General features: G+C 42.8%; 1 protein-coding gene across 1 annotated transcript; it reads left to right on the forward strand.

The window, feature by feature from the left end:
- Positions 1-3,700: 3,700 nt before the first annotated feature.
- On the forward strand, positions 3,701-7,605 carry LOC129587099 (uncharacterized). Its single transcript, XM_055480691.1, has 4 exons — positions 3,701-4,518; positions 4,714-4,845; positions 5,400-5,661; positions 6,661-7,605. The coding sequence occupies exons 1-4, from the start codon at positions 4,139-4,141 to the stop codon at positions 7,291-7,293; spliced, it is 1,407 nt and encodes a 468-aa protein (XP_055336666.1). The 5' UTR covers positions 3,701-4,138; the 3' UTR covers positions 7,294-7,605.
- Positions 7,606-15,361: the final 7,756 nt, after the last annotated feature.

Here is a 15,361-nt window from a genome sequence, read left to right on the forward strand (position 1 = left end):
TACAAACGTGAACATCACCGCCCGGTACACACTTTCATAAACTTAATGCAAATTTGTACTATGTACATATATAATTTACATGCGCAAAGTACGAGGATTAACCTTAGCAGAGTATAAACGCAGCAGTTTATAATGAGAGCGGTTCAATTACCATCGTCTACCGATTGCCGTGCAATTACAAGCGGGAACATCCCGGCCCGGCGCCCATGTTCACGAATGTAATATGAACCGCCGCCATGTAGAGTAAAAGCGCATCTGATTTGCATACAAGAGCGGCAAATGTTAGCGGTATCAGATTACCGCATAGATCTTACAACTTAAGCATCCCTTTCCAGAGTCCGTGCACACAATAATATGAGAAAACATATGCGTTATTCATCGGTCTTCCGAAGTAAAAACAAGCATCATCTGCTTTTTATGTTGCACAGCAGTGCACATTGATAGACAAGCGTGAAGTGTGCTCTGTATACTTCTGCTTTGCGCTATGCTGCATGTTAGATACAAAATAACACGAAGACCTGGCCAGGTGTAAATCACCATGCTGTGTACCTATGTAAAACACAGCCGGTAAACGGGTTACCTGCACCGTGATGAAACTTATCTACGCCCAAGCGACATGCATAATTGTCTCAAAAACCTCCGAGCGCGCAACATCCGCTTGTTCAAAACAGAAAATGGAAATTATTGTAAAAGAAAATGTAAACGGTTAAGTGCGTGTCAGAAACAGAGGTTTACTTTGTCCTTTGCGATTGATAAATATGTACATAGGTGATTCTGAATAACAACCTGTGCCGTTGTACTTCCTCAAAAAGTGCACTGATATTTTCTTTTTGAATTTGTTTTAAACGGGAAAATGTTTTGGACCTAGTTTTTTTTAACCCAATGTAAGCATACAAATCAGAACCTGAAAGCAGTACAAAATAGTGTCTCGTTGTGCGCGAAATGGATCAAGTGTCAGCAGATGTAAACACACTTAGTACCGTTGCCGGGACACGTACCTTAATTATTGTATTTTCAGCGAAAGTGTATTTCAGCAGCAGAAACTCATATTCACAATCTTCTCTGAAATGTGGTGTCTTAGTCATTTTCCAGGAAAAATTTGCATATAATCTGTATAATACCATTTGTGAGCATTTTCGCCCGTCAAAAATGCTCACAAGCATTTTCGCCCGGCAAATATGCTCACACCGTGAACCGTGAACATGTTAACATTCTTGCCGGCTACATCGCGTGAGCTCTCAACTTAACCGACGGAAAGATTGGTCCTACAATTAAACTGTTATAGCGAGGCTTTAATTATCAGGTTAACATTGGAAATGCCCACCCGAGCAAAACAGTTCATGGCCATGTTGAACATGTGGCTGATATAAACGGTTGAACATGTGGCCGAACACATGTAAAAATATTTAATAATAATTAGCAGCGTAATAAGCAATAACAGGCATTATAGTAGATACAAAAATGTAAACGGATTCTGTCCAAGAACCACGAGCGCGCGCAGTTCGCTAATTCCGAACTTTCTGAACTGCCGGAGCTCTTGGTGATTGGCTAATTAGTCGATGAATCATTTAATCTCAGATAACTCAGCAAGATATGACTTGTAATACCTTATCGAAAAATGTATATGATGTGTTACAAATGTCGGATTCCACATGACCACAATCCGTCAATAAACGCATGGTGTCGTGTGACACCAATGGGCATGGATGGTCATGAAGTACGGGCGGCTGCAGTGTCGACCGATGTTTTTATATACGTAATCAGCATACGGTCTTGTAGATTCAGACTTGAAAGTTACAAGCGCCATATGGTTTTGGCTTCGAAAAACCCAGCCAAAAACCTTTGTTGATAGCCACCACGGGTGGTCGTTTCTTGTTCCAAAAGTTATCCGTATCCGGTCAACAAAGCGTTCAATAAAGCCGAACGCGATAGTCATGCTTCCGATTCTACCGCCACTACTATCAATGTGTATGGCATGGTTGCACTGCAGTCATCAAATCGCGGCCAGTTACGGTATCGTTTACTATAAAAGTGACGGTTGTCATTGATTAGCAACTCCACCGCAGTCATGCCGGTTATAGCGCTTATCAAATTCACCATGCTGACACACACAGCTGTTGACGTCGTGTGATTCAGCGCTGAATCGCCACCGACCACTACTGCAACAGGAGCATCCACTACAACTTTCTATGCCACCCGTTACGATAGTTGTTGTCATACCCATACGTTTTGCTAACAATACGTGGTTTTCGCTTTTTTGATTATAGGGTTCGGTTAAGTACTCACTGCAAAATGTTTACCTTTTTTATTGTTTATTGCTCACAGTGGTCAGTTTTTGCTGACCAGTCCAATATCCCTGTTTTGTAATACTTTTGGAATACTATCCGCTGCGCATTTTCGTTTTTGTTAATTGGGGTTCGCATAATTACTATAGAATCACATGTCATTGACGCTAATGACTGTCTCGCCCAATGGTGTCGCCTGAAACACTAGTCACCGCCGGCGACGTATGGTCAGAATAGGCAAATAAAAAATCTCTTTTTTAACTGAATTTTTTCATCGGGAAATCTCGGTTTCAAGCAGACTTGGACTCCTTCGACTACCGAGCGTTCCCGAGTAAAGAACAAAATAAGGGTAGCTGCGGATTTAAATCAAGAACTGAATTTTGTAAAGAGTAATCACTGACCCTGCCGACGTTATTTGGACGGTAATACTGTATATCCTCTTTCTTGGGCGGCGGCGTTTTCGGGACGGAGCCGTCTTCGGCATAATTCGCGAGCACGTCCCGCGGCGAATACTCTCGGGTGGTTACCTCCCGGTCCGAGATTGTATTATTTTTTGTTTAATAATATTGCGCTTAATTTCTGTGTCACTATGGGCTTACAACGAAGGCTTTATCAAAACATTTCGCGCATATCATGCTTTTACCGGGCATCAAATCCATGCCGTGCAGCTTTCGATCGATAGTCACGGGATTTTTGCCCTTCCTAGTAAGAGCAACCTTCGCCGTTTTCATCGTCATAGCTATTTTACAGCAGAATTAGATAAAAACAGGAAATAGCAAATTAAGTTGAAAATCTACTTCGAAATTTGCGTTGCCGATGCGTTGCGTTGTAAACTGCCGTGTGGAATTTTTAATGTTGCGTGTCAACCGTCTTACCAGTCACACAGCGCTATGTGGGCTATTTTAATTTACAGCATGGCGTAAACAACATCATCAGCCACCAAGAGAACAGAGAATATCAACTGGTTTGCATTTGGCCATATGATCTTAAAATCTGAATGGATAGATTTGTGCTAAGGGGTATTATTTACGAGTACTGTATATAAGGCTGATGAGAATAGGTAAACACACACCAACCTCATGGGAATAGGTAAAGATTTTGGCGTCTCCGTCAAACTGGGCATGACTGGCATGTGAAGTACAAACAACCGGAAGTTTCCGGATGGTATCCGGGTATGAACACACGGTAACACACCGGATATCGTCCGAAAACTAGTTCCGTAGAATTCAGTGTCATCTAAATCCGGCTTTCTCCGTCAGAGTTTGAAAACAAATGATACTTCATTTAGTTGAGCGCCTAATGGCGGCTTTCGCCCCTCAGGATATCCGCCTTGACAAAATTAATAGCGTCCGAATAGCAAGACGCAAGGTCCGCACCGATGGTATTTTGCATTATTAATAATATTAGATAATCCAACTTTACAGCCGGCAGTTGTTTTCCTTGGCAGCAGAGAAAAAGACCAGAATCATCGTAAGCGTAGCTTGAAGAAACTTTACAGAAAACTTGTAAGGATTTAACAGTTTACTGCAGTGCAACTGAGTCATACATAAGATTTTGCGCGCGGATATTCTATTGGCTAGAAGAATGTTATCATCATTCATCATTACACTAATTTTTATGCGTGTCCTGCCTCTGGCAATATTAGCAAACAACGCTTGCTGCGGATCCTAACTGTTACTAACCGCTTTAACGAACCGTCAACGTCAAAGTGTTTCGGGAGTTCTGGCATGGTATATAATGTACGTTGCTAGCATATTCGCAAGTTCTTTCCTCCCAAATTACTTGAATCCCGCCGTGAAATTAAATGCTATAGATTATCGCCATTCTATTTTGATGTTGATAAGAACGGCATAATGATCCGAACAACGCAGCACTTCACAACTACCATCACTCCATTGACTCCTCCACCTTCGGACGGCAACGAATATGAAACCCTCACTTTCAGCAGCTGTGCGGATTTTTTAGCGCATAATCTCAGCTTGGCGGATTTGGTGCCTTCCCAGGGCAACAGTACCATGACGAGCAACACGGATTCCTGCGGATTCCGTATACTAGATCATAATTTGATCGCGCAACACCCGGTTAAATATCTATACTGGGTTACCTATCCGCTGCTCCTGCTGATCTGCACAGTGGGCAATACATTGACGCTAATTGTATTATCGCGGGAGGGAGCTCAGAGTGTCAAATGGATCTTCCTCATGGCCCTGGCCTTTTCCGATCTGATGATAATGTGCGCGTTTTTTTGTAAATACTTCGTATGTTTATCGCATTATTTATTAAGTGACTATCTGTATTTGCGGGCCTGCATAATTTGATAATTATTTACTTATAATAGTATGTTTCTCGTCGTTAACGGTATCTCGGATGTGGTACGATCCAGGAGTCCAGGACCATGATTTATCTGACAATTGCATTGTTCGTATAGGTGGGCTCAGTTCTTTCCTTGGGTAGCCGAGATCGCCGGCAATATCGACGGAACGGGGTTCGATGTCTTCATGGGGGGTTTCGGCGGCGCCTATGCGTTCCTTGAGGAAATGTTCTTAACAAGCTCCGACTGGTAATTATTCCTACGTTAATTCGGCTGTCCATTGTTCTGTATCCCAAATCAGTAAAAACTTGACTCGGTTAAGATCGACAAGGTCAGCAGGGCATGAGCTCGGATGAAAAGCTCGGGTATCGATGAACGTATTGTAATGTACGCAACCATCCTCGGCTGCCCTTTTTAGTGTAAATTGCTCACAGCTGGTTGCCCTATAGAATTGCTTCACAAAATGATCCCAAATCAAGCTCTTGCTTCTCACTGCAAACTGAATTCATAAAACTACCAAACCAATTTCTAAAGTAGCAGAAAAATAATCAGAATTTTTCGGATACCGCACTGCAACTACAGGCTCCTGTGACAACCGATTTGAGTAAGAGAATTTTATATTTTCTCGTAAAATTAGCACAAAATCGTCGCGTGGACTCCTGATCCTCGTATCCATAAAATTTCCATGCCTAAATTGCATAAATTTTGATGTTACTTAAGAAACCAGCGCTGATTACTGCATGGCGCCGTGCACCAAGAAACAACTGCTGATTTAGGACTAACCCCAATGCCTTTTGCTGCAGGATTCTGGTAGCGTTCAGCATCGAGCGCTTTGCAGCCATTGCGTTCCCGGTATGGTATGATGTTATTCTGGCCAAGGTGTCCAGAACCATTCGCGCCGTGATCTCTGTTGTCGGCATCTTCACGCTGGCGGCCGTTTATTCACTGTGGAATTTATTCGATTCTTATTGGTTCTACTACAATGACGATAAAAGGTGTCCTGTCGTGCTGATTAAACCGCCACAGTATATTAAAGACTGGAGAACCATCTACGTAATGGCTTCGGTAAGCGCGTTGTCCTACAGCCTCGAATATCCATTGCAATGGTAAGAGTACTGAGATCAGTGAGATGCACAGCATATTATAATAAATGGCGCGAATGTACTTACGTTCTTTCCTCGCTGGTTGGCAGCGTGGTACACCAGCTTTAAATCGAGTCTGTTGGCCAGAGACCGGAGAGCGCTCGAGCACAAGCACGTCCAAGTACTGTAGTGCAACGAGCATATGTAACTAATAATGTAAGCAAACGTTCAGTGGTAAACCTGAGCTATGTATAATGTAGAACTAAAAATGTCGAAAACGACCAATCGGTTAGTGTGTGCAGATCCATGCGTCCGCAAGCACAAGCAGGGCACAAGCACTGTGGCACGTTGCAAAGGGCAGTTTCCCATACATCAACAGACTTGATCGAGCCGCTACAGTAATAAAAACAACAAATTGCTTGTTCCACAATCACACCTGATGCTCAGAAATCGCCAGTACTTGGATCAAACATTGCTTAGCAGTACGTCTAGTAAGCTCTTAAACGAAGCGTCTGCTTTTTAGCCCTACATTGTGTCACTTTGTGTGGCTGCGAATCGCTCATCAGTCATCGTATTGTACCGCTCACATCCGTGTAGTTGTGAATAAAGCTCAGGCTGAGACGATAATTTGAGTACGAATAGGGATTATTAAGTCAGTTCGAACCACTCTCGGTCTGGCGCGGAGCAAGGCTTGAACACCGTGATCACGCGCAAAATACCACCGAGCGCCACCGAGTAAAATATTTACCGAAAATAACGTAACTGTTGAACCTGGCCGGACACCAGGGGTCGGTAGGAATAACTATTTTGAAAACACTTCGCCGATCCTTGATGACTGGCCGGCTGAAAGGTGACAGGCATCGGCCTAGCAGCCATGTCATGCTTGCTCGAGTGCATCGAGCTAACTTGATATGTTCTCGTAGTCGTTCGTGCTGTATTATTTATGATGCAGGAAACTAACTAAGAGCAAGTGATATTGTAGATAATCGTTCCCGCCGTCAACTTTGGCTTGATCCTCTTTCTGAACTCTTTCGTCACGTTACGCCTTCTGTATTACCGCCAGTTCCGCCAGCAGCCCGTCCACATGAATAACCCGTGTGGCTCACAGGCCTGGCAAGCCACCCGGATGCTCTTCGCCACCGCCGTCGTCTACTGCGCCACCCAGACCTTTCCCCTCGTCTTTCTCATAATGCGTCGCCTGGTGGGATACCCTCGCTGCAGCTACTTTATCAACGAAGACACTTACGCAAAATTCGCTCGCACTAACGCGTTACTTGTCAATATCAACTATTCCATTAATTTTTTACTGTACTCGCTCATCAGCACCGGGTTCCGGCAGCTCCTCTGGAAGTTCATCACCAGAAAATCGAAGGATAAGAGGGTACGCTGGTACCATGTGTTCGGTGCGCGGAAAACCAATCAGGCCATTCCGCTGTCAACAGTGAACGCGACAGATCACGAGGGCGGTGACCGTGACGATCAAGAGCGGGCCAGTATCAACACACAGATGTCAGCGGTGAAGTCCGGATGGACGATTAGGACGGGGACCTCGCTGACGGATGACAGTGCCGGCAGCATCCCGGGAATACCGCTGCGGGATAGTTTTTGTTTGTGACATAACAGAGGACAATTACCAAGAGTTGGTCACTCCGAATCCCTGTGAAGCCAGACAAAGAACATAAATTACGTGGCGTTTTTTCCTGCTTTAACGCATGCATGTACCTCAATGTACAGACAAACTGACTGCTCTGTGACCGCATTCTTAACTCTTCCTCGCGCTGAGTGATAGCCTGAGTCATACATGTAACGGGCTTGTTTATAACAATTAACATGTTAACAAAAATTGTAGAAGGATAGCAATCGGTCTAGCTCATGAACTCGGGCTCGCACAGGTGACACAGCTGTGAACTGGCAAGTTAGAGAAATTGAAAAGAACGAGGTGACCAGCTTCCTGTTAAGAAACTTAAACGGATGGCCTGTGCACTTACTTGACTGAGGCATCGAAAAGCCACATCAACTAACCAACCAGCATAAAAAATTACAAAGCTTTAAACAAAACAAATGTTGAAAACAAAACAAGCACTTGTTGCAGTTGGAAAATTTGTTTGGGAAAAAATTACCCGGAAATTTACGTTAGTTTTGTGGTTTTATTGGATGTCGAAGGTGTTAAAGTAAAAATTACAGTGTCGTGCACTCGGAGAAAAATGCATTATGATGCTGGATCGATAAAAAAGCCTTTAATAAAGAAACAGCTTTTGATAAAGTCTCGAAATTCGCCTTGATTATGCTCAGAGTGTTTTGGGGAGTGTTTTATTTACATAGATAACGTGAACGCAAACGTTGTCGTTTGTTTAATGAACTGAATCGAGTTACAGTTTACAAACAAAGAAACTGTTCGGCAGTGCTGTTTCCACTGCCGCTTTAAGTACTGTATTACGCCATTGATTTATGCAGCATTCTATTCAAACTGGAAGGGCCCACTCATGTAGTAAATCCAAGTTTTTGTTTTCGTGTTAACTTTTCCCGGTTTTTTTCTTTACAGGAGCAATAACAGCTTTCAGTTGCGCATATGTGCTTATATTTTGTACCATCGTTGGTTCCTTCTCTATTATCACGCTTGTGCACAGTTAAAGTAAAAACTGGGAAGTGGGGCTGCATAGTGCATAGAGGAATGGGTGATAAGAATTGTTCGAATGATGAAGGGCGTTGTGCTGCACAATGTTGCTTTTGTTCATCTGTACTCTGCCTTTATTTGTAAAGGAAGTGGCGCAGATACGGAGCAACAGATTCGCGTAAATGGACGAGAACTGTCGCTTTTTCGCGCTCCCCAGTAGGGCCAGTACTGTTTCTTTGTTTAATTACATTCTTTACCCAGGTGATTTGTCTACGCTCGCGTGAAACCCGTTTGTGTGCGCAGGGAGTTATGGGTGAAATAAAATCCGAAAAACTTTAAATGCATCCCCAGAGTCTTATTATAAACTGATTTGCTTAAATTTTGCACGTGAATGCGCATCAGCAAAAAAGCTCTGATTATACCGAACCTTCATTTCCATCTTCTTTTTAACTTTAAAATAAATTTTAAAATTTGAAAAATTACCATGGTTCTGTGTGAAAACGATCTTCGTACTAAATGCGTAAAAATCATTTGGCTACAGAAAACCGTAGAAAAACGTCTGCGAATGCGCGAAAACGGCAGTTCGCGTACATATGCACGCGTTTGGTATAACACGTGCTCTAAAGGTGATGAGCCGATAACTGAAGCAATCCCAAAATTTATTCTTCCTCTAACACATCAGCGGCTTTTCGCGAAATTACAGCACCGAAAATGATTACGATTCTAAATACTACATAATACGCGCTGGAAACCAAAACAAAGGACAAGCTTTCCCCTCTTTTTGAAAGATTAAAATACATTCAGCACATTAATTTATAATTGGATCGTATTGCCATACCATTAATGATAATACCCAATACCCATAACTGATCGAGAAAGATTTCATCAAAGCATATTCATTTCCATGCTTGCGATAGACACCGTCAGTACTTCTGTTATCTTGTTGGCGTAACAATCATTCAGTGCTCGTATATTTTGACCTAGGGTGCCATGGGATTCACTCTTCCTTTGCAGATTCGCAGTGCGTACTGAAGTACGTTGCTGGCGGTTAAAAAAAACAGAACCGGATAGAGGATAAGTTGAATGGCGTAAAGGATTGACAGGGCTTGATAAAAGGCTGCACCCATCAGGATTTTGGGGAAGGCGCCTAAAATAATATAGTACCACATACTGGGCTGCCAGCATACCACGGTACTGCACGAGTACATAGTAACCAGCACGAAAGGGCGGTAGTTATTTTCCCGCTTCACATCGTTGCGTTGCATGGTTGGATTGTCAGCAGGGTTGATTCGTCCAGCACGCCTGCGCCGTGACAGCATCTTCCACAGTAAAACCGGGTAGATAACCGGGATCACCACTACTGGCACGCTAAAAATCCAAATATTTGTAATCTGCGTGAGAGTAAACTGAAGAGGGGTATTTAGCCGGCATCCTTTTTCCAGGGGATCACGATAGTAGACATCATCCAGGATTACTTCTGGCAGCATCCAAATGTGAGCGTAAATGACAGCAGCGCAGCAGAGCAAGCAAGCGGTGGTACGATTATGCCGGTTCCGATAAGATATTGGCGCGAACAGTGCCCATGCGCGATTCAAGGAGATGAGTAAATGACAATGGTAAATCAACGGAGCGATTACATACAAAGAATACAGGCGTAACGTGCATACCCAGTTACCCATAAAGACATTCCCGAATGCGTCCTGGAGAAGGATGATAATATAGTCTATAGCCACAAAACCCAAATTACTGAACATTAGAGCCATTACGTAAATGTTGAACGGTATCCGCAGCGACTTGTTGGTCAGTGTCCAAATCAGCGCCATGAAGTTAAACATAACAATAAGAATCTCCGTAATTATAAAGCTGGCCTTTGCTGATAGTCCTAATGACGAACTATATCCAGGCTGAAATGTTCGTGTGCTGTTGATATTGCCCGTTGAGTTGAACACCTGTTGTGTTGAAATCCATTGTCTCAATTTATGTCTAAACGTCAGACGTTAAGTGAAAGGCACAGCAGCTACTTCAAAGAGCAGACTCTGATGATCGCATACAGTCGTAATATAGGAGTCGGAGGGCTTAGCAAAAGAAAGAAATATATATTTATACTTATTCCTTTTCAGGGGAAGTAGGTTAATTTCGCAAGACATCCGGATTCTGTGGAATATTTTCCGGTTTTTCCAGGAGCGATCATGGACCGGATACATGGCACTGCGCAACTGTCGCTGCAGCGGAAAAATTTTCTGTCTGTTGGTGCGTTTTCGGCACAGCAAGGGCGATCTTAATATATTTATTAGATGTCATCTGATATAATCGGAAGGGTTTTGACTAGTTCCGAACAATCGCCGAATACCAAAAACCACATTTGCTTTTAAGTTCTCCTGCTGCCTGGAAACCAATCTTTAATTAGCTTCTTCAAAGGGAATTAACAACGCAGCGGAATTTAAAAAGCCGACTGATTTTCATGACAAATGACCCCGCCTTGATTGGCAGCAAAATTGCGCACCTTCGCATCGTGTAAACCGCAGACAAGAGTGACCGCAGCCGTTATGCGAAGGTGCAAATTCATGCCATATCTTTGGCAGGGGGCAAAACGTGGCAGTGGCACCTGCCAGTGGCAATGCCAATGGCATGGCAAGCGATAAAACCTGGAGACTTTGGCAACTGGCAAACGATAAAAGCTGGCAGATGCCGCATAAACTATGGCACCTCGTATAAGCTGGTTCGGAGAGTTTGGTCAAATATACAGACTACAGAATCAGTACAGAGTATAATTATTCTTGAAACTCTTGCCAGAACACAGTTAATTTTCCTGGATAGAGCTATGTGCCGTGTACGAAGTGCGTAAGAGTTCGACGGTATATCATGAAATTTTGAAAGGTCAACTTTGTGCATCTTGCTGTTTGCACAAAGTACCGCAAGAAAAGCCGCGGTAAAAATACAATCGCGACTCGTCCGGAACGCTCAACGCTGGAATAGAAACATGCCGGCTTTGACATGCTAGTTTTTAGCTAAACCGTCCTAGTTTTCATACATATGCTCAGAATGTACTCGTATTCTTATGTTTTCTTATGCTTTTTTCTATTTTCTCATGTATCGTCGCCCTCGTGACGATCGACGCAGTGTTAGTCGACCAAATGGCGGTGAGCCATGTGTGTGCCTCCGCATAATTTTGCAGGTTGTGGTGCACTAATGTGCTAATGTTCGGCTACCCAAAAAAATGTTAAAGCTTAGAAACACGTAAAACTGTTCTGAACAGTTTATTTTAACGATTTTTTGAAGCAGCCATGCCAGTTTAGTTTCGGGTTGGACAAAAGCTTTAATTACTTCGTGGCTGGGAGCCTGGTGCTCCTGAACCAGTCTTTGTCAGTGACAAAAAAGAAATCCGTCAACTCTTAGCCTTCTTGTTCGCATGGTGGAAAAGTGTTTTTAGTAAACCAAGTACGTATCTCGATCCCTTAATTAGTTCTACAGGGCTGTTTCTGTGCTTTTAGGACAACACGCTTTTTCTAGACTTAGGCTGCTTTGCCGCGGTAAGAGCAATATGCGGCACTGTAACTGGTTCTACAGTATTTTGCTGCACACTGCGCTCTGATAGCTTGTCGGCTGTTTTGTCACAGTTCGCGATTATTTGGCAAAAACAACTGGATCTATGCCATTAATATTTTTATATTTGAATCTTTATAATTTTTTACCGGATGGTGCCGGTACTCAAAGACGGCCATCTGTTCGTATTACAGCAGCGCACGGTCGGTTCTGTCTTTAACAGAAGACGTTGTACGAGGGAATACAAGACGCATTTACATACCAACCTCGACACAGTCGGTGACTCGGTAAGGCACTCTCTCAAACCACTCATGCGGGTAATGTGTGTTGGAAGCCTGGAGGGGTTAAGGTAACACGCGTGTAAGATTTTCCTTCTAAAAAATGGGTGTGTGGAAAACGTGCCATGCATCTGTAGGTGTCCAGGGCTCGCTGTCTATCTTATCTACTAGTTCATTCATCAGCATGGTGAGCCAGTGTGTCTTTGCGCCTTGCAGCACACCCGTGACGTGTATAATATTACTGGTCGAAGAAGGACGCGATAACGATTGAGAGGATTTCGAGTTTAAAATTGGTTTTCTACACCGAATGTAGCCATACCAATATACAGCTAAAATCTGTGGTTTTGAATTATTATTTTACGTAATCTGCAAATTGCGCCAACCTTGGTTTCTTAGAAGTCACCTGGCTAGCCCATATTACAGGCTGCGGCAAAATATTTAGCCAACTGAAAACCGCCTGAAAACCCGCAGTGCAAAATAGTATAGCAAAGGAAGGCTATTTTGCCGCAACCTTTGGCGGCAAAATAGTCACTCCCTGATGGCTCACTTTGTTTACTTGCGGCATTCTTTAACTAAATATTTTTTAAATTTTAACGCAAAGATCGCCCATTTTTTACCATACGAGTGCAAGCGGTAGATATGGCTTGAATATGCCATGAACACACAAGCCATATCTACCATGGCAGTGCAGTGCGCATTGCACATAATTATGACTTATTTTTGTCGATCTGTAATTACTTTGTAGCTCATAAATTTTTCTTTATGTCTGTATGCTTCCTTGGAGAGGGTGCGCCAGATTGTATCTGATTCTGGGAGATAAACAATTAAATATTCATATACTCTTTCTTTTGCTACGCCCCCCAACTCTCATGCTCTGACTGTGTGCGATCATCGGATTCTACTCTTTGAAGTAGCTAATGTGTCTATTTCTTAACGTCTAATCTTTATCCATAGATCGAGACAATGAATTCCAACAAAACGGATTTTCAAAATTTCTCCCCTCACTCACCGGGCACTGTCAACAGCACACTAACATTTCAGCTGGGTCTAATTCGCCATTAGGGCGATCTGCAACGGCGAGCTTCCTAAGCACAGAGATCCTTATTGTTACGTTTAATTCCATAACGCTGATCTGGACACTGACCAACAAATCGCTGCGGATACCGTTCAATATTACGTTATGGCATTAATGTGCTCTAATGTGGCTTTTGCGGCTATGAGTTACACTATACTTCTTCTCCAGGACGCATTCGGGAATGTCTGGATGGGTAACTGGGCATGCACGTTACGCCTTTATTCATTGTACGTAATCGTTCCACTGATTTACCATTGTCATTTACTCATCTCACTGAATCGCGCCTGGGCACTGTTCGCCCCAATTTCATATCGGAACCGGCATAATCATACCACCGCTGGCTTGCTTTGCTGCGCTGCTGTCATTTATATTCACATTTGGATGTTGCCAGAAGTGATCCTGGACGATGTCTACTATCGTGCACCGCTGGAAAAAGGATGCCGACTGAATACCGCCCAACAGTTTACTCTCACGCAGATTACAAGCACTTGGATTTTTAACGTGCCAGTAGTGGTGATCCCGGTTATCTACCCGGTTTTACTGTGGCACCTATATCATTATAAACATTTTTCTTTAAACTGTTTAAAACCGCCAAATTTTTTAAGTTTCAAACAATCCGGCGCAGGCGTGCTAGACGAATCAACCCTGCTGACAATCCAACCATGCAACGCAACGATGTGAAGCGGGAAAAGAACTACCGCCCTTTCGTGCTGGTTACTATGTACTCGTGCAGCACCGTGGTATGCTGGCAGCCAAGTATGTGGTATTATATTATTTTAGGCGCCTTTCCCAAAATCCAGATGGGTCCAGCTTTTTATCAGGTCCTGTCAGTTCTTTACGCCCTTCAACTTATTCTGGACCCGGTTCTCTTCTTTCTAACTGCCAGAAACGTACTTCAGTATGCACTTCGAACCTTCAAAAGAAGAGTGAATCCAGCAGCAGCCTAGAATTCTAGATTAAAGCATACGGATGTCAGTGATGTGTTAAAAAAAGAATAAATTTTGGGAATGCTTCAATTACTGCCTTTCAAGTAACGCTTGTACCTTGCACATTTCCAACGGAAACCATTACCGGATATCATCCCAAAAGAATAAGAAAACAGTGGCAAGAAAACAATGACTGGTAAAAATTTTAGTATAATGACAAGTATTTTAATATTGCGACAAGACTGTGAAATCATTATTCAGCACTAGCAGTAACGACTAACGTTAATTGTCATAACAAAATAGAGCGCGAGGACACGGCAAGTAAACCCTAGGCCCCTGCCCTTCATTCACGTAACATTTGCCAATAAATATTTGGAAACCGTGAAAAAATCATAATTTGTGCGGATCCTGGGGATTAATTTAATTTCGGGTTATGCAGTGGTGTTAAGTTTGGGTTAAGTTTGTTGTGGCGCTGACCGACGCACAGACATCACGAGTTACGTGTGGCGTAAGTGTATAGGGCCACAATGCATGTGTAATGCGGTAACAATCACCACCGTGCATAGGTGAATTTCGTGGCGGTGACCGACACACAGACACATAAAGACTTTCGCTACGCTATGGTCGATAATCGGAAGGGTTTTGGCTAGTTCCGAACAATAGCAGAATACCACTTCCCTTAATTATTTTCTTTTGAGTTCCTCCTGCTGTCTGGAAACCGACCTTAATTACGTAACATCCTTGAAGGAAATTAACAAAATGCAACATGTAAAGGAATTTGAAAAGCCAACGGTTTTTATTACAAACGACCCCGCCCTGATTTTCTCCGCATTTGTGCAGTTTGGCATCTAGCAAAGCGTAGACTGGCGTGAGCGTTGCCGTTATGTATCTACTTAAATATTGCTTATTCAGGTCGGACAAGTTAACCTTTGCCTTTTCTTTGCTTTGCCTTTTCAGTTTTGTAAATTTAATTAGCTCACTTTCAGTACTAGTACTAAGCTAGTGACTAAGAAAACGATTGACTATGATTTGTAAGCTATTAATGATAAAAAATCAGCAATAAACAAACAATAAACTAAAGTCTTTTAATAATTACCCCGGAACAATCTTAGTACCAGAAAAAAACTGCTATATAAATGTATACTTCTATAGAAAAGCTTTAAACTTAATACACTACGTGGCCCAATCTCGTTTAACTCGATTGTATAGCGGCAGGTTCATAAAAAAAACAATAATATAAATAATTT

The sequence above is a fragment of the Paramacrobiotus metropolitanus genome, unplaced genomic scaffold (genome assembly GCF_019649055.1).
Source record: "Paramacrobiotus metropolitanus isolate TYO unplaced genomic scaffold, Prichtersi_v1.0 Parri_scaffold0000023, whole genome shotgun sequence".
NCBI classification, from domain to species: Eukaryota; Metazoa; Tardigrada; class Eutardigrada; order Parachela; family Macrobiotidae; genus Paramacrobiotus; species Paramacrobiotus metropolitanus.